We start from the raw sequence: 21441 nt of genomic DNA, 5'->3' as shown, positions 1-21441 counted from the left end.
CCGGAGTTCTCTTGCCATTTCCAGACCTGTTAGAGTTGCATACATTTATGCTTCAGCTCGTACATATTCTGAAATGTACACAGGATGAAATTCTTTATTAATCTTCAAAATTTCTTTCTCGATTGATCTCAAAACTGGACTATTCAAGACCTCAAAGGCACAGAAAGTTGACTGCACGGTAGTAAATGTTGTATCTTGTGATTGCATTAATTCTTTAACAATAAACATATATCGAAAATAGAACTACAAGTATACAACTTGATCAGAAATAAACATCTAAACTATATACAGAGTAGAAAACTGAAACATAAACAACTAAGGAGAGTCAAAATCTGCCGGCAATCCTCAAACAACTTGAATTCGTATATTTGTCTGGAAAATCAATCACCTGAAGCCAGTCATCAAATCAACTGTAGCAGCTCTTGACCTCAGAGGAAGATTGGGAGTTTCTTTGCTAGAAACCTTGAATCCTTTGAATTAACAAAAAAAGGATTTGGCTGTGTTCCTGGAATGGAACACAAGATCCAAACTAAAACCACCGGTGTAGCAGAAATATGAAGTGTATAGTTTATGATTCAAACTGAATTGGATTTGATTTTCGAGGTTGCCGGTCCATGACCTTGTAAAATCATCAGTGTCCCAGCATTAATTCATTACTGTGCCTCATCTGTTCGAGCTATCCAAAACTATTTCAAATAGTTCAGCTTCTGATTCTCCATCAAGATCAACAGAAACGTTATCCCCATTGTTGTTGGTCTTGGTGCTACTTCTATTAAGCCATAGAGGGTCAATCCTTCCTATAGAAAAGAACTCTCGGCTGTCGTCGCCGTCCACAGAAGCTGCAGAACCATTGGCAAGAGGGTCGATGAAACAGGGGTTTGGAGTTCTCTGTGCATTTGCTGGAGAATACTTGAAAGCAGTCTGTCCAAAATTTATCAAAACCGTAGTGTCTACATTCGCAGCTATTGTTGGGTAAAGTGGGTTTCCAAATTCCTCCGCTTTGCAATAAATTTCATGCACCAGTTCTGAATCCACAGTGAAGAACACCTTCTTCTGAGATGGATCAAAACCGCAACCGATCACCTTGTCTCTGCTTTCCATGTCAATTTTTTCAGACTCATATACAAGTTCCATTCCTGGTTGCAGAACAAATTGTGAGTTTTTCTGAGTTGAAAGCTTATTAAAACAGAGTAATCAGACTAGTGATGAGAGCTTACCATCAAGAAAAACAGAGCCATTAGAGTTAAATCCAATGGATCCAGGAAAGGTGCCAGGGAGTCTTCGTGGGTGATACCCACATCCGCTGAGCCCCACTGACCACATTACCGGCTTGTACTGCCTTTCTTCCTTAAACCGAAGCTTTAAGTCTTGAAATCTAGAACTGCCATTGATTCCTCCAATATGGATTAATGAATCTGAGTGAGCACTAGCATCAGCAGTCGGTGGGATGAGTTTCTTCAGCTCTCCTTCACCAGAGCTTCTCTTGATGCTATGTACAGAGTCGATTTCCTCTTCTTGTAGAGAAGACAAGATGGTGATTTCTAGATAAGCTTTCTGAGGGAAGGAACTAACAGTCCCCAAGGTAGGTCCTGGCAAGGGCAGAGCAGACTTGATAACGCATGAAGCACCCAAAGGAGGAATACCCATATCGATCTTCTTCATTCCTGGATTGAACCTGATCTTCTGCGTATAATCTACCGCTCCTGGACTCGCTTCCCAGGTAATAAACGCCTCTTTCTCTAGTCTCTGATCACCAGCAGCACATAAACTCAACAAGCTCGGTCGAGTCGAAGAAGTTGAATTTGGGGCACTGAAGACAAATCTAGACCAGCCGAACTCTAACGCTTCTGAAACAAGCCATGGGTGATCAGCCCAATTAAAGAAAGTCTTCGACGGAACCCCATGTCGAAACTTAGAAAAATTTGGTCTTCCCTTACTATCTGGATGATGAAAACCATGAAGGGTCTTGCGATCCCTGGATTCATCTGACTGGTGAAGCTTTGCAATTCCTGATTGTAAACTCTGCATGTTCTGCCCTCTCGTCTTTGTCGTGTCTGTAATCCGAGTAAGTCTTCTTGAATAACGGAATCTCCAGACGAAAACGATGAAGATGATGATAGCAACTGTAGCGGACGTTGCTGCCGCTGTAATTTTCTTCCATTCTTGCATCCCCAACCCTTTGATTTGCAATCAAATTTGATCTCTCTCTGTTCCTCTGTCCCTCTCTCTCTACAAGACAACCCTTTTCTTCAATCTTTGCAAAAGAAGGAGAAACTTATGTGATTTGGAGAAGGAGATTGAAATAGTACTCATTCTTCTGAGAAACGATGCCGGTAAAGGCCCGTGGAATAAAAGACTCATTCAAGAAAGGCAGCAACAGAATCAGAGGAAGAAGGCAACTCTCTGAACAAGTTAAAAAAAAGTTTGAATAAGAACAAACGAGTGAAAAGAAAACAGTGAAGCCCAATTAAAGGAATCGAAACAAAAGCTAGAAAATTTCAGATATAAACAATATGGAAATTAGTCATCACTTTAATAATCAAATCTAACAAACACCCTTTCCAACCATGAATAAAGGGCTTTTGGGCTTTCTTCTTTTCTTTTGTTTCTTACTGATTTCAAAGGAAATGGAAAAGGAGAGACCATAGACGGTGGAGTTTGCAAAGTCTTTGCTGCAACCCTTCTAGAAATACTATTCAAGCAAATAAGAGCAAAAAAATAAATTTGTATTGAATTAGTTTTCTAACTTTGACCAAATTGTTTTTTTTTTCTTTTTTGGCCAAACTTGACCTAATATCATAAATGAGTTATTTATTAGAGAAAAAATATTCATAAATGAGTCATAAAAATAAAACTTGCAAGCAAGAATTCAGATTCTCAACACACGCGAAGAGAAAGAGACACTTGTACAAGTGAGATACGGAATTGTTAACCTAGTTGACAAAAATTTATACAAATATAAATTCAGTATATAGCAATGGTTAGATTCAGTTTAACAGTCACTCTCCATAATTAATTTAAAATTTTCTTTAGTTAAAATCTACAAGAAATATATGTATGAAAGATCATTTATATCTGATATTTGTATTTTATATAACACTATGATTCACCTTGAAAGGCACAAAAAAGATATTATTTTGTTAGCATAATCATCTTCTTTGATCAATTATGTTACATAGAAGTTGGGTCTACACTAGATTTTGGAGGACTATCACATCTTGTAAATCCAGTACATTTTTCTTCTATAATTATTACCATTTAATACAAAAACAAGGCATGAAGCACGCCTGTCTTATTAATCTAAGACATGCCAAGATTTGAATTCATGCCTTAGAATTTGGAATTCATGCCAAATGGCCCCAATACATTACATGTAATATAATAATTAACTCATATAATCTTCTTATACTAATCTGATAGGTTCAAAACAAGTTATTAGGTTACAAATTATAACACTAATGTATATTTTTTTTTCTGCACTTAAGCATTGCAGATAATGTTAATTAGTATTTTAGACAGTGGGGGTCCTTGCAATCCTTAAATTCTCATGGCAAAATCATATAATAAAACTGCTTTTGGGAAATTCACCTAACCATATGTTCCAAAGTTTGCTCTGTGTGAGGTTTGATGGGTCTTTTCCAACCACTGGATCATGGGTTTGATTTGGCTTTTCTGATCATTGGATCATAGGTTGATTAGGACACTTGTCTGATTTCAATTCAAAATTTTTGAATGGTCTTGACTTACCACCTACTTACTCTTCTCTTAACAAGAATTAGTTATTTAATTAACTTGTTAATCAAAGTATAACAATGACATGATATTGAATTAATGTAACTTATACATATTTAGGTTTGAGTGTTCCTATCATGGTCTGCTAACAAACTATTAATGAAATCGAACAAGATAAGAGTCAAGACTGAGTAGGTTAAAAGACATTTTCACAAAAACTTAACCTAATTAGACTTCTAATTTGATATAGAAGACAAGACTAAATACATTATGATAGGAATATTTTTCCATCACGAGCCACAAACTCTATGTATATATATATATGGTAAAACCACGGACCAAATAGGAACTACTACTATGAAAGGTTTTATGTGGAGAGAAATCTATTTTTGCACTTAAACATATAGGAGGGAAGAAGTAGTTAAACTGCACCTCGTAGAGAACGCCCGCTATGATGAGTTTGATTTTCAATTCCATCAACAACAATAAGATATATCCCAACTAAATGAAGTTGACTACATGAATCATTGTCTTCCAATAAACTTTCAGACCTGCACCTAGCTCGTTTAATCCTTTCAACCTAGATTAAATAACTTTTCTGTACAGGGGCAATTATAGGGCTTTGTTTAACATAGTCATACAATCTCAAACGACTTTCTTGCAACTTATCATTTATCAGAGTTACTCCCGAACTAGTACAGTATGATCATTTCTTATCTTGTACTTCCGAGTTTTGCCCATCATCTATCTTAGTATATTTATTTTTACTACAATAAGTTTATTTGGGAACAGACGATTTTTATATACTGGGAATGAGGGTTTTACATAATATATCATCAAGCGTAATCAAACCCACAACCTCTTCACTAAGAAGTGTTGATCTTACCAACTAAGCAACCCTGCAATGGTCACTAAGTTTATTTATATGATGTTTCTTTACAACTCAACACTCTACACCATACAATATATCTGATCATACAATGATCCTATAAAAGTTTGTTTATTCAACTTCATCCATTTAAGATTCTCTAACCCCCTAAAAAACTTAATTAGCATTGCAACCTATGGAATCCATGTATAATATTATTTTTGATGGGATAGAAAAGCAATTCAGCATATATACTTCAAATGACTATAAAAATTTAAAATAATGGAGAAGGAGGGAAGGGAGGGACATAGTTTGCCAGATCACCAAACAAAGTGCAAGGAATTTGGTTGGCCATATAAATTCCAAGTTCATCAAAGAATGATGATTTGATGAGATGGTTTTGTTTGGATTCTCCCTTAATCAAGAGAAAAAGGGAAAGAATTAGATTCCACTCAGATAGTGTTTGTTGTTCTTTTCCATTGCCCCCATTCCCCAAAAAGAATATTTTTCCTGTTTAATATAAGATATGATATAATTAAAAGTGCTAATCAAATCATATAAATAAGTTCATATTTACCAAATGGTGTACATTATACATACCTGACACTGAAGATTCCCATATCACTTAACCCTCTTGTATATATTATGCTTTCATGATAAAAAAATAGAAAGATAAAGAACATCTTTGCAGGCCAATACCCACCTCCCATATTAAAAAAGAAAAGGAAAAAGAAGAAGAAATAAAGGGAAAGGGTTTTTCATTATTGAAAACTTGAATTGACTAAACTTGAAAATCTAGAGAACCGAGTTGGTTTCCAGCCGGCCCCCAAACCCACCTAAATTATGGGATATTGTATATAAAAACCCCCCAATAACAGGGGGAAAAAGAAACCCCGAAATTTTTTTTTTTTTTTTTTTTTGGCCAAATAGACATTCATTGAAATGCCTCTAGATTAAATCTAGAGGGGATAACAGAAGGATTAACAATACACATAGGAGGCAAATCATTCCAAACTCTACTTAACTGAAAAGCCCTAGCCCCTTTGGCAAGAAAATCAGCATGATGATTTCTAGATCGACTCACAAAAACAAACGGACAAAATCAAAGCAACCCGACAGCCTTTTAATTTCTTGAACCAGCCCACAACTAACCCGGCCTAAATACCGAGTTTGGCCATTTAAGGCCTTAATGGCTGGAAGGCAATCGAGTGAAAGATAACGCGATACGCAAATCAAGAGTTGCAAAACAGCATCCCTAATAGCTTCAAGCCCATCACGATTGCTGAAAACCAAAACAAAAGATGCTTTGCCCAAATAAACGGCGCGGGCTCCAATAATGCAACTCTCCCCGCCATTTGAGAGAGTCGATCCCACGATGCATCCGTAAAAACTTTGAAGCTGGACCGAACAGAACTATCGCTTCATCCAAATCGTTGCATAACCGAAAATAGGGGCTGCACCACAACGACTCTTGGGCACATTTTCCGAAGCCACGAATTTCATTTAATAATCGACATCCAATTAATAGAACGGGTAAGAGAATGATTTTTCCCATGAAATAACATTTCATTTCGGCATTCCATATCACCCAACATAAAATACGCAAATAGTAAAAACAATATCACGTGATTACATCCATGGAATTTGTAGTCCAAAAATCTAACCAATCATGCATACTATTTCCCACAAATCGATGTATCAACCGTAGCGGGGAAGCCCTCCAGCAAGCTTTTGCATGGTCACAATGAAATAAAACATGCATTACACTTCAACCTGGATGTGCATAACAAGCATATTGGCGCAAGCTACTATCTTTCAAATAAAGCTTGTTGGGTAGCTATTCCCTCATGTGCAGCTTTCCACATGAATGTTTTAATCTTGGGTAATGTTTTAATTTCCAAATTCTACCCCAGTTTATTCTTGAAATTGAATAGTTGGAAAGACCCATATCAGGGGTGGTATTTTGAATACAATGATATGCTGTTTAACGAAATCACCATTGAAAAACCCACACCCAATGGTCCTCCCGTGTCATAATTGGGATTGTTAATATAGCTCTTTCCTCTTGACTAAATAGTGAATCTAAAAGATTAATTTTCCAACTTCTTTGGACCAATCAACAGTTCATTGACAAGTAATGGTCCAGGTAAATGTGGAGTTTGCACGGAATGGGAACACGAGTGAATCCAAGGATCACTATAAATCCTCGTGATAAACCACCAATGCTCCAGAAGTCCCAAGACATCCCCCTGCATGATGCCTCCAACCCCAAGAGGCGAATCGGGCTCAAGGAAAGTAGAACCTAAAGATTTGGCCCTCATAGTTCTTGCCCATAAGTATGGTGGGTAGTAATCTCCATCCCTGTGGCCAATAAAGCTATTGAAAGAATGGAGATCACGAAAGCCCATTCTCCATGATCTTGAACGGCACAGAGTTTCCAGACCAGTATGCCGAACCGCCACCAAAAGTCTCGAACCTAGATAATTTATGCTCATGTCTTGGAGGAGGAAATTGACAGTGTAAGTGGGAATAGCAGCACCGCAATTAAAACCCGCGGAAAGTAACCCAGCCTTCTAGTGACAACCCAATAAAAAGAAAAACGGGAAGACCCCAATACTTAGGGAAGTCCTAAGATACCCATGAGAGGTGACCCAATGTTGAGGAATTAGCAATCGACCCGACAGAAACCCCACGAAGAGAATGAAGATTAGATTGGTTAGTGTTGTCCAGATGCCCATACCAGAATGTAATGAGCGACACAAGCATGTGTGAAAAGCATACAACATCGCAAAGAACAAAGATAAGCGGACAGCCACCCAAACCGGAGCCAGGGATCCCAGTGAAAAAAGAGCCGTGATAACACATCATGACAAAGAATGAAAATGAGGGGCCAAGGGGCAACCGTCAAGACCCTAGAAGGAGTGAGCAGTGAGTAATGGCAGATGAGATATGTCACCGTGGAATAAGAAATATCCAAAACCCACCCAAAGCCTAAACCAAAGAATCTAACAAAACCCCACCAACAACGCACGAGATCAATGAGCCAAAACCCACATCCCGAGCAATAAGAAGACACCAAGCAAGATAAAGTCCGAAATAGATCTACCAGAACAAAGGCACCGAGCAACAGGGAAAAAGGGGCAGCGGCCAAACACCAAAACGAAGGAAGACACAAACCGATCGGCTAGGTGACCACCGTGGACGGGATAAGGGATAAACAGATTCAGACAAGCAAATCCCCAAAAAAAGTGAACAAAAAACCCCCAAACCCCAAGGATAGAACCCGGGAAGACCACACCCGGAGCACTACCAGAAAAGAGCAAAACATCGAAAAGCACAAACAACATACCGGAGCAGGAACACAAGAAAAAGGAAGGAGGGGTGAGATGATGAAAAAGAGGGAAAAAACCCAAAATAAGAAGCCAACAACCAGCCCACGACCAAGAAAGGCAGATGGAAGGAAAGAAAGAAACCCAAGCCAAAGAACCAGCAAACCCCAAGTACACTAATTAGTGTAACAAACAGCCGAGCTTGCAACGGGCAAGAATCCAAAGAAAACCGAAGCCAAGACATTGATATCCTAAGAGATGGTGCATTGATATATTATGTTGTAAATAAAAGCTGGGCCCCCCAACCAACATTTGTATAGCAATTTATAGGTTAGATTTAACTAAACTTCCTCTGAAAGTTTGCATGTTTAAAGAACTAAAGAATTCATTTTGGGTGCTTTCTTAACGCACCAAAGCCCTAGATAGTGTTGAGTTAACTCGCCAGAGCCCCTGGTTTTGAGTCATTGAGTTTGGAAATCTGGGTTTTTCTTGGATTTCCCAGAATTTATAGTACAGGTTCAGTTGTTATAGTTGTGGAAGTTTGCTCTTAACTATTTTAGAGAAGTGAAGTGAACCCAATGATTTTGTGTGAAGAAATGTGTCAACAGCAAGAGGGACAAAGAGAGAAGGAAGAGCTCTTGCTTCAATGTGTTTGCCGATTACTTCTTTTAAGGCTTCTGCAAAAGATTAAAGAGAAAGGTCTCCTCTAAATCTTCTTCTATAACTTTCTGTGGGAGTGGTGAGTTTATTAATTCAATCCTTCTTCCACCATCATGATGTTGTTTTCCTTCTATTCTTTCATTCCAAATTCCAATCCATCTCTATCCTTTGCTGCTTCTTTTTATTTTTCTCATTTGAACACAACAAAAGTCCCAATCAAACTCGAAAACCACAATTTTTCTAAATTGCCAGGTACCAAATAAGGTTCTTGTCAGGCCAGCCTTGAATCCTAACTTAGAAATGGACATTGAAATTTAAGTTGTACCCAACTTTGTCCAAGTTTCAAATCTTCAATCCTAACCCGACATTGACAGGATTTCTCTAAGCCCGGCACACCCTAGTTAACCCTGATAGGATTGGGTAGGGTTGAATTAGCTCTAATTTATCTTGACCTTAACCCTAAACTTTGTTGGTTCTTATCTGAAGTGTTAATGGAATTTTCTATCGAACGAAACTGCAACAGGACTAAGTAATTTTAAGTGAAAATGAGAAGATTATGATTCGATAGGTTTTGGTTGGGGATTACACGTAATATATAGAACGAAGCAAAGATTAATTGAAAGAAAGCGGGATCTTCTTTACTTACCAGTTACTTAAAGCCTTCTACGAAAGTGAAGCTCTAGGACTATTGACGTGGGAATGTGAGATTTGTAGCAAAAAGATTTAGATATTTAGGTTTATTTTTAATACATATAAAGATAATTTTAATTAAATTAAACTGGGCTGAGCCAACGGGCTAAACCTAAATCCAACCGACCCATTTAGGCCGAGTATTTTCTAACCCAAGCCCGCTCTTTGGGTTGAAAAAATTGGACCGGTATCAGAGGCTGGTTTGGCTGATTGGGGCGAATAGGATTTCATTGACATCCCTAAGTCCAAATTAAGGTCTTTAATTCCAAGCCCAGGCCCACCTTCCTTTTCAACCGGTTTTCACATAAGGGAGAAGATTCGGATTTTGTTTTTATATTAAACGTGTGTCATGAATCTAACCATGTAAATTGAAAAATTTCCTCACCTATGATGGGACTCGAAGAAAACCAAAGGTAGAGGAAAGGAAAGAGATTTGAAGCCATCTAAACAGTCAAGAATCAAAGATCCTGAGAACCTCTATTTAAGAGTGTAAGCGTGGGCTTTGCATTTCGTTGAGGCCCAACCCGGCCCATTGTAGCCTGTATAGAAAGTAGCCGGATGCCATGCCACCCCCATTTAGTAAATGGACTTTAACTGCACAAGGCTTGGGCTCTTATCATTCCATTCTGCAAAGGAACCATTTTCTGAATCATTCAAATTCGATCTAATAACAATTATGATTAAAAGCTAAGAAATAGATTGCAGATTCTCCATATTTGATTGCAGTAGGTGGTATAATAAACAAACTCATAGGTGAGACTTTCAGTAAGTCCCACATAGGCTAACATAAACAAATGTGCGGTAAAAATGCGTAGGGGAAGAGACAGGGGGGGAGGAACGTCCCAACAACGATCCATTTTTTGGGTATCAATCCCCGGCGGGGTTGTTTGCGGCCAAAGTAGAAACAAGTGCTCCCCCCGATGGGAAAGTGATCAACGAACCCTGGGGGGGGGACTCATTACACTATTATACACACCAACGGAGACAGTCCAAACCCATGACTTCTTTACAAAGAGGCGTTGGTCATTGTCAACTAGGGTTTAACTTCAGTGATATGCAATCAATGCTCAGAGTTGTATTGCGATTTCAACCGTCCGTCTCGCTTTCAACCACCTGTGAGAAGGACGGTCGAGATTGAAATCTTGACCGTTGGCAACATGTGTTGCACATTTAATGAGCAACATTCAAGTCTACCTCTGCCAACTAAACACTCCTTTTATGGTAAATGTTATTTTCTTTTTAATTGAAGATTAAGATTGACCACTTTGTAGTCCACAAGGCATAAATCAAGTGTCCAGCGCTGCATTCAATAGGATAATGACACTTTTTTTGGGCCCTTTTTAACTTATAACCCATGAGTTTGATCTCCATGCAAGTCTAATTATAAATGGGCTGGGCTTAGATTCTTGTTTTAGTTTTTGGGTACCCTGTTGCAGCTATATCTGTGAAGCAATGGCTAAATGAATCTTTGGGAGATTGGATGGATCTCTTCTCATCTTTGAATGTTTTGTCAGGTATGTTAGGACTAGGAGATCGGGTTGAGTTATGTCTATTGTAAATCCAAGCCCAACCCTAGGATGTTGATCAAACACAGACCAGATTCGGATCGGATAGTGGTAATACCATATCCGTATCTTATTATATTCGGACGAATTCGAATAATATCCTATCGATTTTAGGACAGATTCTGTAGGATTCAAATGATAATCGGATAGTTATTTTCTTAAGTAGATTCTTCTAAATGGACATGAATACATATTGAATACAAGTTTTCAATTATTTGTTTACATCTTTTAACTTTTTATTTTTGAGGGCTAGGTTTGAAATTTAAGAATTTGACAACTTTGGTAGTTATTTTAGTAGAAAATCTAAAAAAATAGTCACATATCATAGGTAAAAATTAAAAAAAATAAGAAAAATAAATCTAAATAATTAACTTAATTAGATAATTTTATCAATCAAATAATAATCAGTAAAAAAGGGGTATATCATATATGCATCGTATTAGTAATCGAACAAATTCAGATACCTATAAGCATATGCAGATGCGAATTCAGAAGCAGATTTCAATTATCCATTTACACCTCTAATATTAGTCGACCCCAATCTTTTGGGGGTTTCACTTGAAACCTATGCCAACTCTAACTAGGTTGGTTTGGATTTTTTTTCTTCTGGTCAAGCTTGGTTTGGATTGGTTTAGGTTGACGAGTATGAATCCTCTACTTATATGGAGACAACTTTTCAATCCACGTGGTTCAATTCTTGACACATACCTAATTTCAAAGCAAAGATTTTGTAGTTTAAAAGAGGTTGAGCCTGATTGATCATGACATCTTTGAACTCTATAGAAATCAAATTTAGACATGAACCGGTACAAGTTGGAAGAAAGTTCTAAATAATATATATTTTATATGATACAAAGTCGGGTTGGAGCAGGCTGGCTCAGGGCATTAAACCCAAATCCGGTCCAAACCTACAAAGTTCAGGACATTTACAAACCAAGCCTACCCTCCTATTGAAAAACCAAGGCCAAATTCGGTCTAAATCAGAGCGGGTCCAGATTGGTTAGGTTTTATTGACACCCCGAAATTTATTTATTTATTAATTTAAATGTAATTGTGGTTTGCCCTAACCAACTTACGCGTGCACCTTTGATATTTCTTCAAAGAGGGAAACTTTTTACATACAATTTATATATAAGACAAGGCTTCACCCTTGACTCGAAGGGAACTCAATCTCTTGACCTCATAGTTATGAAGTGTTGCTCTAACCAACTTAGCAATCCTTCGAGATTAACACCCCGAGTTAGATCATTAAAAACAAAGTTACACCCTATTATCTAACGAGTCCAGATCATCTTCCTGACGGCTTTACAACCACAAGCTACAATGGGGACCCATAGAATTAGGTGATGAGTTTTTTTTTTTTTTTCTTTTTCTTTTTAAATGTTTTGTAATTTTTTACTTGTGGGTCCCACTATAGTTTGTGGTTGTAAAGCCATCGGAAAGCACTGAGTGCTCCCCCGACTAGGAGATGATCCGGACTCTTATCTAACATGCACCTGTCGACTTTAATTCCCAACAGCCGCCTAACATTATGCACCTCCCCCAAATACCAAATACCAAATACCAAGCACTTCCAGCTGTATGGTATGGATTTAAGTTTTATACTAATGTAATCTAGATTTATACTAATGGGGGACCCACCTTTTAAATTTAATTATGATTATCCCATTCGATAAATTGTTGTTTTTTTTTGTTAGATGAGTCTATTATACTAAAGTGATTAAATATATACCTATGTAATAATTCCAAGGGCAATTATTATTTTTTTTGGTATGATTATTCCAAGGGCAATGATAGAATGCTAAAAAGAAAAAGAGAAGAAAGTATTATACAAATCTAGGAAATAAAATACAGCTGGAGATACTATGTATGTAGCATCATTAGTAGAATCTACCTATTAAAGATTTGTTGATTATTGTTGTATAATCTATGTATTCTTTTAGTTAAATTTGTATAATAATTAATAAATTTATTTTTTGTAGACTTATTTATTTTTATCCGTTAGGATCAATTGTTAACTTGAAGATAGCCTCTAACCTAATCGATGTATTGTTAATTCTTCTAAAATGGTTTATGCCATGCTTCATCCACCAATTTGATCATGGAACACAACATGCACATTAGTGCCAAGAATAATTTTAGATTAAATGATGAAAATATTTTTTTAATACAATTTTATTATTGCAATTGTTTATATATACATTATTTTGTAGAGTGTGGATCATCTCACCTGACGGCTCTCTCGGCGGCTTTACAACCACAAACTATGTGGGGTTTACAAACTTTTTTTTTTTTAATTCCATCACCCTAATCCTGTGGGCGCCCTTTGTAATTTGTGATCAACAACTGTCGGAAACCTAGGGTTCGATAACCACGAAGGAGGTCGTAGACTACTTTTTTTCTTCTTTTTTTTTTTTTTTGATAAAAAGACTAGATGCTTTTGATTTCTAAAATTTACTTGAGGATGATTTTGAAAGAAGAAAAAAAATATATATATTATCCTAAAGTTACATAACCTTCTATGTGGGCACCTCATAACTCATGCTATGTGACAATTATAAGATAATCTTATTTTCTAGTATAAAGACATTATTAATACTTTGATTTTTGTTAAAATTTGTCTAGTAAGTCATAATTAATTTCACTACTACACCAAAGACCATTTTTGACTAGAAATTGTTAGTCCTAATAGCAAAGCTAATAATGAGTTCATCTAGTCAATAAGACCTAAAGTCCTAATGAGTTCATCTTGTCAATATACTTCTAGTGGTTACCGATAAAGGAAAAGATGTATACTTCAAAGTCAAAAAATATGATTAGATTTCAACCATTAAAATCGTGTTTACTAAAAATCACAAGGAAAAATAGAATTATACTCTGTAGAAAATTAGGAGAAGAAAATTTTCTTACGTATAGAACTAGAATATTTGAAAAGGGAAGAAAATTTTCTTCCCTATAGAATTAGAATATAGAACTAGCTTGACTTGAAGGTGAACATCTCCATTCCTAGTGCAACGTACATGACAAAAAGTAAAAGAGCTGAAGTTATTATAAAACAAAGTAAACGTGTCTTCAATTACTAAGAAGTAGCACAAGCTAACCTATGGATGACAAATTTAAAGACGGTATTAACCATGGTTAAGCAAGCCAACTAGACCATAACGAACCTTATCTCCATGCCAGTAGCTAAAAGCAAAGCATACCGAACATTTTGTGCCCGAACTATTGCTACTAAGAATACCAACCTACAACACATTAAACTGCAATATATAAAACAATCATCAGACCCCACAGGTGAGAAGATATGCTAATTTGACTTTTCCAAGTTGTATGTTTAATTTATCGAAGGAGGAGTGTGGATCATCTCCCTTGACGAGAAGCACTCTCTGCTCCTCCGACAACTTTACAACCACAAATTATGTGGAGTCCACAAGTAAAAAGTAAATCCCTTCACCCTAACCTTGTGGGTTCTCTTATAATTCGTAGTCCACAGTCGTTGGGGTAGCACAGAGTGCTCCCCGTCAGGGGAGACGATCCAGACTCGATCATGAGCCCTACTGGTGATTTTTCTTTAGATTAAGCTTTCATACTTAATTAAGAATTACAATAATTCCTTTGACCCACACTGTTTTTAATGATTTTCTCTCTCATCTATTGTGTAGCAAACAAGGTCACACTAACTCATTGTGGCCCATATAACATATATGCATACATATTTTTTTAGGTCGGTGACCTTGTGGTCCATCAAATAAGGAATCAACAAAGAGTGGCATGAGAACCACTTCCTTTCATTCTTTCTTTTTTTTTCCTTTTATAAATGTAAAAGTTTGGCTGGCAAGAGTCAACCAACCATGAACCAACTGACAAACCCAACCTACTTATGATCTTTAATTAAGATACATAACTAAATTGAATTAATTAATCCCATCCCTTAATCAAACCACCTAGATAATTAAGATACATAACTATATAGTAGGTAGAATTAATCTCTGATGGGCCCCATTTTGTCGGCCCAAGTCCATATCTACACTTAATTACTGGACTAGTAAAAACTGGGATTACTATTTTCATTTAAGGCCCCAATAAAAAGTGGGGTTTCTAGAATTAGTTAAAAGCCATTAACAATTCCTATATTAATTTTGGTGGACAAACAAGCAAATCCACAATCTTTTCTTCTTAATTGAATCAATGACGGTAGAGGGGAGAGGCCACTTGCATGGTGGATTATTTGTTTACAATAAAGAGAATCCAAGGTACAAGCACAAAGATTTCAAAAACAAACAGTATAAAAAAAAAAACAAAACTAAAAACGCAAAAAAGGGAGATACACACCAAGCAAATAGGTAAGAGAGGGAAAGTCAAACAATTTAAAAATCAACTTCCTCTTTCCTGCCACATTATTTACTAACAATTTTTCGTCAAACTTATTCTAATTTTTCGCAAATCCCAACCATTCTCTGCCATAAGATTGCTTATTCTTTTAATGCTATGAGAATGGATTGTCCGCCTAAGATGCCAGTGGAGCCTATAAAATGAGCCTCTTTTATTGGATTGTGGTCCATAGATTTTGCAATATATCAAAATTAATCATCATCATCATCTTTTACTTATGTAATTCATTTTATTTTTTAGTGTAAGGGACCATAATTTGGTTGGTTGCTTGGCATCATAGTAGAAACAAAGCCAATGAAAATGTTTATAATGGCATTAATGTGGATAAGATTTTACAATAATGTTATGCAGTCTTACATATTAATATGCAAACCACGTAATTTGACTCTTTTTATATATGTAGTCGGCAAGCTTCATGACAGTTTTACAAAAACAAAAACCAACAAACTCGGGTTGAATGATTTTGATCATTGCTCATTCAATCTTTTTATCTAGGTCCTACCCAGACGTTGCCGGAATATTTACAACTTCTAATTGTAACTGTCAAATACAAATTTTTAAAAGATAAATTAGACAAAAGTTTGGTCTGATAAGTTTTTTTTTGTTATAGTCTAGATTAGCCACGTGTCAAATTTCAAAATCAGACGAGTTAAATTATCTTGTAATTTTTAAAAACGTCGCCATCTGATGTTGCATGGATAACAACACAAATCTCTTCTTTTTTTTCTTCCTTATATTAGGGAAAGTGGTAATTAATTAGTATATTTTAAGAATTAATTAATATAATACTCTTTTTCCTTCTTCAAATGTCATTGTCGGTAGTTGAAGGATGAACCCTAAGCCTAATGTAGCATGAAATAGGATTGTCTCCCAACTAATAACATTAACCCTTAGATTTGGTAAGGAGTGAACTAAGATTGAGTAGAACTGTACAACATTAATATTAAATACATTAGTATAAAAATACAATATTACATTAGATAATTAAATTTTACTCCTTTACCATCCAAAAATAGCATTGAAAATAGTTTTGTCTTGTTATATTAGATTGTCTTTTATGATAAAAGATGTTGTATATGACCATACAGAATCTGGGATATACATATCTCTGTTTCTCAGAATAGATTGAGATCCTTAATTATATCTATCAACTTTCAAACTCGTATCTCAACATAAGTAGGGCAGGATCTGCAGGTGTAGGATTAATAGATACAAACAAGAGATATTTACAGAGAGTTGTAATATTAAAAGAACAATTTCCAAGGGCGTGGAACCAAGTAAAGTTGTTAATTATTTAATATAAGCAGTTGTACACTTAAATATAAAGTTGGATGATGATGAAGATGATTATGATGATTTAATGAAGATTATTAATCAGAGAACAACACAGAGTTAGCTGCTGCTTCGAAGGTTTGAACAACTAAAACTTAGCTGTGGAGAGTGTTTGATCAGCTCAGCTACAGAAGTGTTTGAAGGTGAGTGGGTTATCTAATTAAAATACTGAAACTGACTATACCTTCTCTCTCTCTTCTTCTTCTCTCTAGGATTTGAAGGAGCAGGTGGGCAGTTGGATCTTGGGTGGTGAGGTGAGAGTAATTTTAGAGAGAGAAAGAAGGAGATTCCAAAGAATGATCGATCACAAGAGGCATGAGATTGATTCATTACATCGATGGAAAAGGTCATGACAGGTCATAATCCCAACACTCACCCTTCTGGCCTTATGAAATACTCTTTTAAATGCACCACCGACGAGCTTCTCTCTCTCTCTCTCTCTGTGTCTCTCTCTTCCTCTCTTCTAGTAAGGTAAGGAGTATTAAAGAGTGACTCATAAAGCTGCAATAATAGTAATAAGTTTAATGATAAAACCTTTTGTCTCCTTGATTTAATACAACTAACTTCAGTCTTCACAGGAGTCCCTCCCTGATTGAGTTTTTACTTCATCATCCACCTTGCCTTGGCTTTGTGTACATCCCATGAAAAGACAAACAAGACATGGGAATGTGTACTTCTAAAGTTTTTCTTCTTCTCTTAACACTTTCTCTCTGGGGGTCAAGATATTTTGATCTTCTATCAGGTACAGCTTGTTTTTTTTGGGTAAGAAGATGAACTTTATTCATTGAACTGATAATGAGTGCAGAAAGACACTAAAGTAAAAAGGAACACTGAAAAAAAGAAATATGGAGAGAAAGATGCATGAAACACATAGGATCGAACAGAAACGTCAGGATCAAGGGGAAGAATTTGACTAAACTATCATACATGCAAATAGACAAGGTCAGACTAAATCATGGAAAAAAACTCAATAAAACCTTGGAAATAAGATTATCAGACAACAGTGGCAAATAAGTTCCAACGATGCAAAAATCACATCTTCCATCAAAATTAAATGCCCAAAGAGGTGAAAACACATCATAAAGGCTGAGACTAACACGTCACAAGGGCTGAGAGAAAACACGCCATAAGGACGAAGAGATACCACCCATGGGGCCAAAGAAGCTACAACGTGAACATCCATGGAATAAGTTGGAAGGCAAGGGCGCTGACAAAGGAAGTTGCAGCGGCTGCAATGGTGGTGACAAGCAACAATAAAGAGGCGACAACATGGGCTCACGGCCTCAAAAACTCCAGATCTGAGGGAATGACTTCCAAATATTGCATCAACAAAGAAAAAGAAGAAAAGAAAAGAAAAGAAAGATAGCGGAGGAAGGAGAAGGGAAAAGGAAAGAGGTGTGTGACACTTGAAGAAAAGAGAGGAGAGACGAGAAAGGAGGAAGAGGAGGAAGAAGCTAAGGAGAGGCTCTCCACCTCACAACAGAGTGGCTACTTTAGGGTTTCTCAAAGCTTCGTTCGCTTTCTCAACTCTCAGTATCACCCATTGAATTGCTATCATGTACATCTTGTTACGAGTGTTAAAAATGGATGAGTGTTAAAGCTAAGAAGGATAAAATAAAATATCATCATATCAGAGTTCTTATAAAATTGAGAAATTATAAAAGAAAAAAAATTTAATTTAAGTTGACACGATCATATTCAACGAAGGCGTATAATTGTCCTAATATATGTAAGCAATATAATCCAGATTAAATAAAATAAAGGAAGTAGAGACAAAGTTAGGGGTGCGAATTTGACCATGGTGGCCTTGACCGCCCTAAGCCCGAACAAGGCTTGGCTCTAAGTATTAACATCAAATTGCATTTGTTAGTCACTTAACTATATAATACGTTTATAAAAGACTGATATTTTTATATATTAGATGGTTTAAATTGAGCGAACATGTTAAATTCAAAATTAACAAGAAGTTAGATTATGCATATCAATTACATATATGATTTAAGTTTGATTAGGGGTAGGGTCAAGCAGTCTGGGACAGGGTTACGACCAATCAGAGATAAGAACAGGGTCAGGGTCAATCAAGGACAGGGTCAAAACCATTAGGGATAAGGGCAAAGACAAAGATATAGACAATTAGGGGTAAAGATAGAGACAGAGCCAATCAAGGATAGTGCCCAGACCAACACAACCCATTTATGAACAATTAAGGTTGAAATGGATTTGGCTTGACCCTGTAAGGCTTAGGATCATGGATAAGAACTCTAGGCCCTGAATTACAGTTAGGTAAAGAATGTCTTAACTAGAAACATACAGAATTGGGATTGGAATTGAAAAAGTGTGGTCCTGTCGTAATCCTAAAATAACCTTGAAAGAAGTAGTGAGAAAAAATATACAAGATTAGACCTTGTACCCGAGTATAACGCAAACACAACTGGATGGAAGACATAAATCCATATAGCCGACCTGTTGGAACAAGGCTTAGAATCCAGGTCGGTTGAAACAAGGGTCATTGTCATTGTATCATGTACATGAACATAAGCACATGATGCCATTTAAACGGTGGATAACAAAGCGATTGGGTCAAGCAGACGGAGAATCAAATCTAGCTCCTATAGAGTCCATTCATCTACTTAGAATTTGCGTGGCTGAAATCTCACATGCTTTTTTGTTTGGGGGTTTCTTGTTTTTGTGTCTAATAATGAAACAGCACACAAAAGGCCTAAAAGCAAAAGCCCAAAAACACACACACTGACCTGATCCTGATGTTCGCTTAGCAAAACCGTAACCGTCCATTTCTGCCACGTCGTCACTATATTTATTGCCAGCTGGCGTATATAAGCCACGTGGCAGAACAGAAAACAACCGCCCTGTCTCCAATTCCCTTCAGATTCACTCAACTTGTTGAGGAGTTGAGTGGAATATGATATATTGATATACATGTCGGCGGCGGCGTGGCTTTGGATAGTTGGGCTTTTAACGTATCGGCGCTGGAGCCTTGGAATTTTCTATTGAGAAGAAGACAACGTGGCGGCCCACCCAACTTATGCATGCTTGCCTCACTCAATTTCTTCTCCCTTCTAATTTCTATTACAAAAAAAAAAAAAAAAAAAAAAGCAAAAAATAATAATAATAATTTTCTTCTCCCTTCTATATATTTATCTTCTCAAACCCTCCACTATTTCTTCCATCAATGGATGGATTTTAGTTACTAAAAACCATTGATGGAATCCATGAATGACACCTAACAGTCTAGATTTCACCTCCCTCTCTTCCTCTTCTTCCTCTTCTTCCTCCTCTAGCCTTGTTGTTGAAGCAGCTTGAAAACATAAAAAGAAGACATGGAACCTTGAAGGAGGTTTTCGCTAGAGTCACCGACCTATCTATGCCTTTTTTGGTTTTTGGTCTTCTTTGATTTGGGTTCTTGATTGATTAGCAAAGTTAAACTTTGTTCTGTTCATCTTGATTTTTGGGTATGGAGGGAGATTGTTGTACGAGTTCGGAGTCTGCAAGTTCGACAAGTTCGCGTAAAGGGTCGCAGAGGGATAATAAGCCTTACAGAGGAATAAGGATGAGAAAGTGGGGGAAGTGGGTAGCTGAGATCAGGGAACCAAACAAGAGGTCAAGGATTTGGCTTGGTTCTTACTCTACTCCCATGGCTGCTGCTCGGGCTTATGATACAGCGGTTTTTTACTTGAGGGGACCTTCTGCTCGTCTCAATTTCCCTGAATTTTTAGTTGCAGAGAGTGATCAGCTCCATGATATGTCAGCGGCGTCGATAAGGAAGAAAGCAACAGAGGTTGGGGCCAGAGTTGATGCTCTTGAGACTGGTTTGACTAGTTCCCAACTCAACCCTTGCAAGCAACACTCATCCAACAAGAAACCTGACTTGAACCAGCAACCCATTCCTGATAGCTCTGATGAAGATTGATGAGCCCCCTTTTTTTGTAATCTTTATATCTAGTTTTCCTTTTTCTCTTTTTCCTTTTTTTCAGAAAGAAGAAAGAAAAAAAAACAAAAAAAACTTTTTTCTTTTCTTACATCATGTATCGACATAGTTGGCTAGCTTAGCCTGCAATAGACGTGTTTGTTATAATTCTCCAGAGACCAGAGTGAAAAAGCAATCCGAGAATTCAGAATATTGTCATGGATACATGGAAGAAAGCTAGGAAGAAGACTTAGTTCGGCAACACCTTGTGTATATGGTCTTCCAAATTAACTTCTAAGTTCTCCTTTTTAAATATTTTATGCCGTTTTAGTTTCTTTTGATCTTCTTCTGAAGAGTTCTTATGCAAGTCAGAGTGGAAGAAACTGGGTTGGCCAACCTCAGCTGCTGATGCTGATGCTACTAATGGGTTCTTCAGTTGAGAAGAGATGAGATGAGTTAGGTATTCCTTCTATCTGGTCGAAGCTGTTATGGATGACATGCTTGTGGACACCAAATAGGTGTGCGAGAGGGATAGGAAGGGAAGTTATGTGGTCCTTTGCCAAAAGCACAGTCCAAACTTTAAAGAGGAGAGAGGAAAGATTCAGAAGAGAAGGCAAGATATCACCGCCACCGTCATAGATGGTAGAGAGGTTCCAGAAGGAGCAGCTGGTTTTATGCAATCTCTGTGTTTATTTCTGAAGACTCTTTCACTGATCGGTGACTTTGTGGGTGGTGATGGCAAAACATGTATATATGATTCTGTGGTTTTCAATCATGATTCTGAAAGAAGTCTTACTATCCTACCAAATCCAATTACATCTGTACCCTGCACAGAAAACAGAGATTCCTCTTTTTTCTTCGGGTGGTTGAGAAATAAGGTCCTTCTTCCTACTTTTCCTTCCCGTGATGAATTCAATTTTCTATGGAAAGAAAAAAAAAGTAAGATCA

General features: G+C 36.9%; 2 protein-coding genes across 4 annotated transcripts; one reads left to right on the top strand and one right to left on the bottom strand.

Annotated features, from left to right (window-relative positions):
* Positions 1-144: 144 nt before the first annotated feature.
* On the bottom strand, positions 145-2691 carry LOC149018084 (uncharacterized). Of its 3 annotated transcripts, none has more exons than XM_089152413.1 (3): positions 2614-2691; positions 1218-2403; positions 145-1136 (listed from the first exon to the last, which is right to left on the bottom strand). In XM_089152413.1, exons 2-3 carry the CDS (start codon positions 2167-2169, stop codon positions 664-666), a joined length of 1425 nt encoding a protein of 474 aa, XP_089008539.1. In that variant the 5' UTR covers positions 2170-2403; positions 2614-2691; the 3' UTR covers positions 145-663. The 3 variants fall into 3 exon arrangements, with proteins under 3 accessions (XP_089008539.1, XP_089008538.1, XP_089008537.1); XM_089152412.1 differs by having other exon boundaries at positions 2532-2667; XM_089152411.1 differs by having other exon boundaries at positions 1218-2667.
* A 17068-nt stretch (positions 2692-19759) lies between these two features.
* LOC149018083 (ethylene-responsive transcription factor ERF010-like) lies at positions 19760-20670 on the top strand. Its single transcript, XM_089152410.1, has one exon. It carries the CDS (start codon positions 20041-20043, stop codon positions 20494-20496), a length of 456 nt encoding a protein of 151 aa, XP_089008536.1. The 5' UTR covers positions 19760-20040; the 3' UTR covers positions 20497-20670.
* Positions 20671-21441: the final 771 nt, after the last annotated feature.

The sequence above is a fragment of the Hakea prostrata genome, chromosome 4 (genome assembly GCF_041222555.1).
Source record: "Hakea prostrata isolate BN-2017 chromosome 4, UWA_Hpros_2, whole genome shotgun sequence".
Taxonomy (NCBI): Eukaryota; Viridiplantae; Streptophyta; class Magnoliopsida; order Proteales; family Proteaceae; genus Hakea; species Hakea prostrata.
The sequence above is the reverse complement of the archived record's forward strand: the minus strand, read 5'-3'. Positions and strand labels throughout refer to the sequence as shown.

What these genes read in the sequence shown, in the direction of transcription:
- LOC149018083 (XM_089152410.1), top strand. Translation starts at nt 20,041, where the DNA reads ATGGAGGGAGATTGTTGTACGAGTTCGGAGTCTGCAAGTTCGACAAGT.
- LOC149018084 (XM_089152413.1), bottom strand. Translation starts at nt 2,169, where the DNA reads ATGCAAGAATGGAAGAAAATTACAGCGGCAGCAACGTCCGCTACAGTT. An exon ending in TGGCTCTGTTTTTCTTGATG is followed by an intron (nt 1,137 to 1,217) that starts GTAAGCTCTCAT and finishes TTCTGCAACCAG; the next exon opens with GAATGGAACTTGTATATGAG.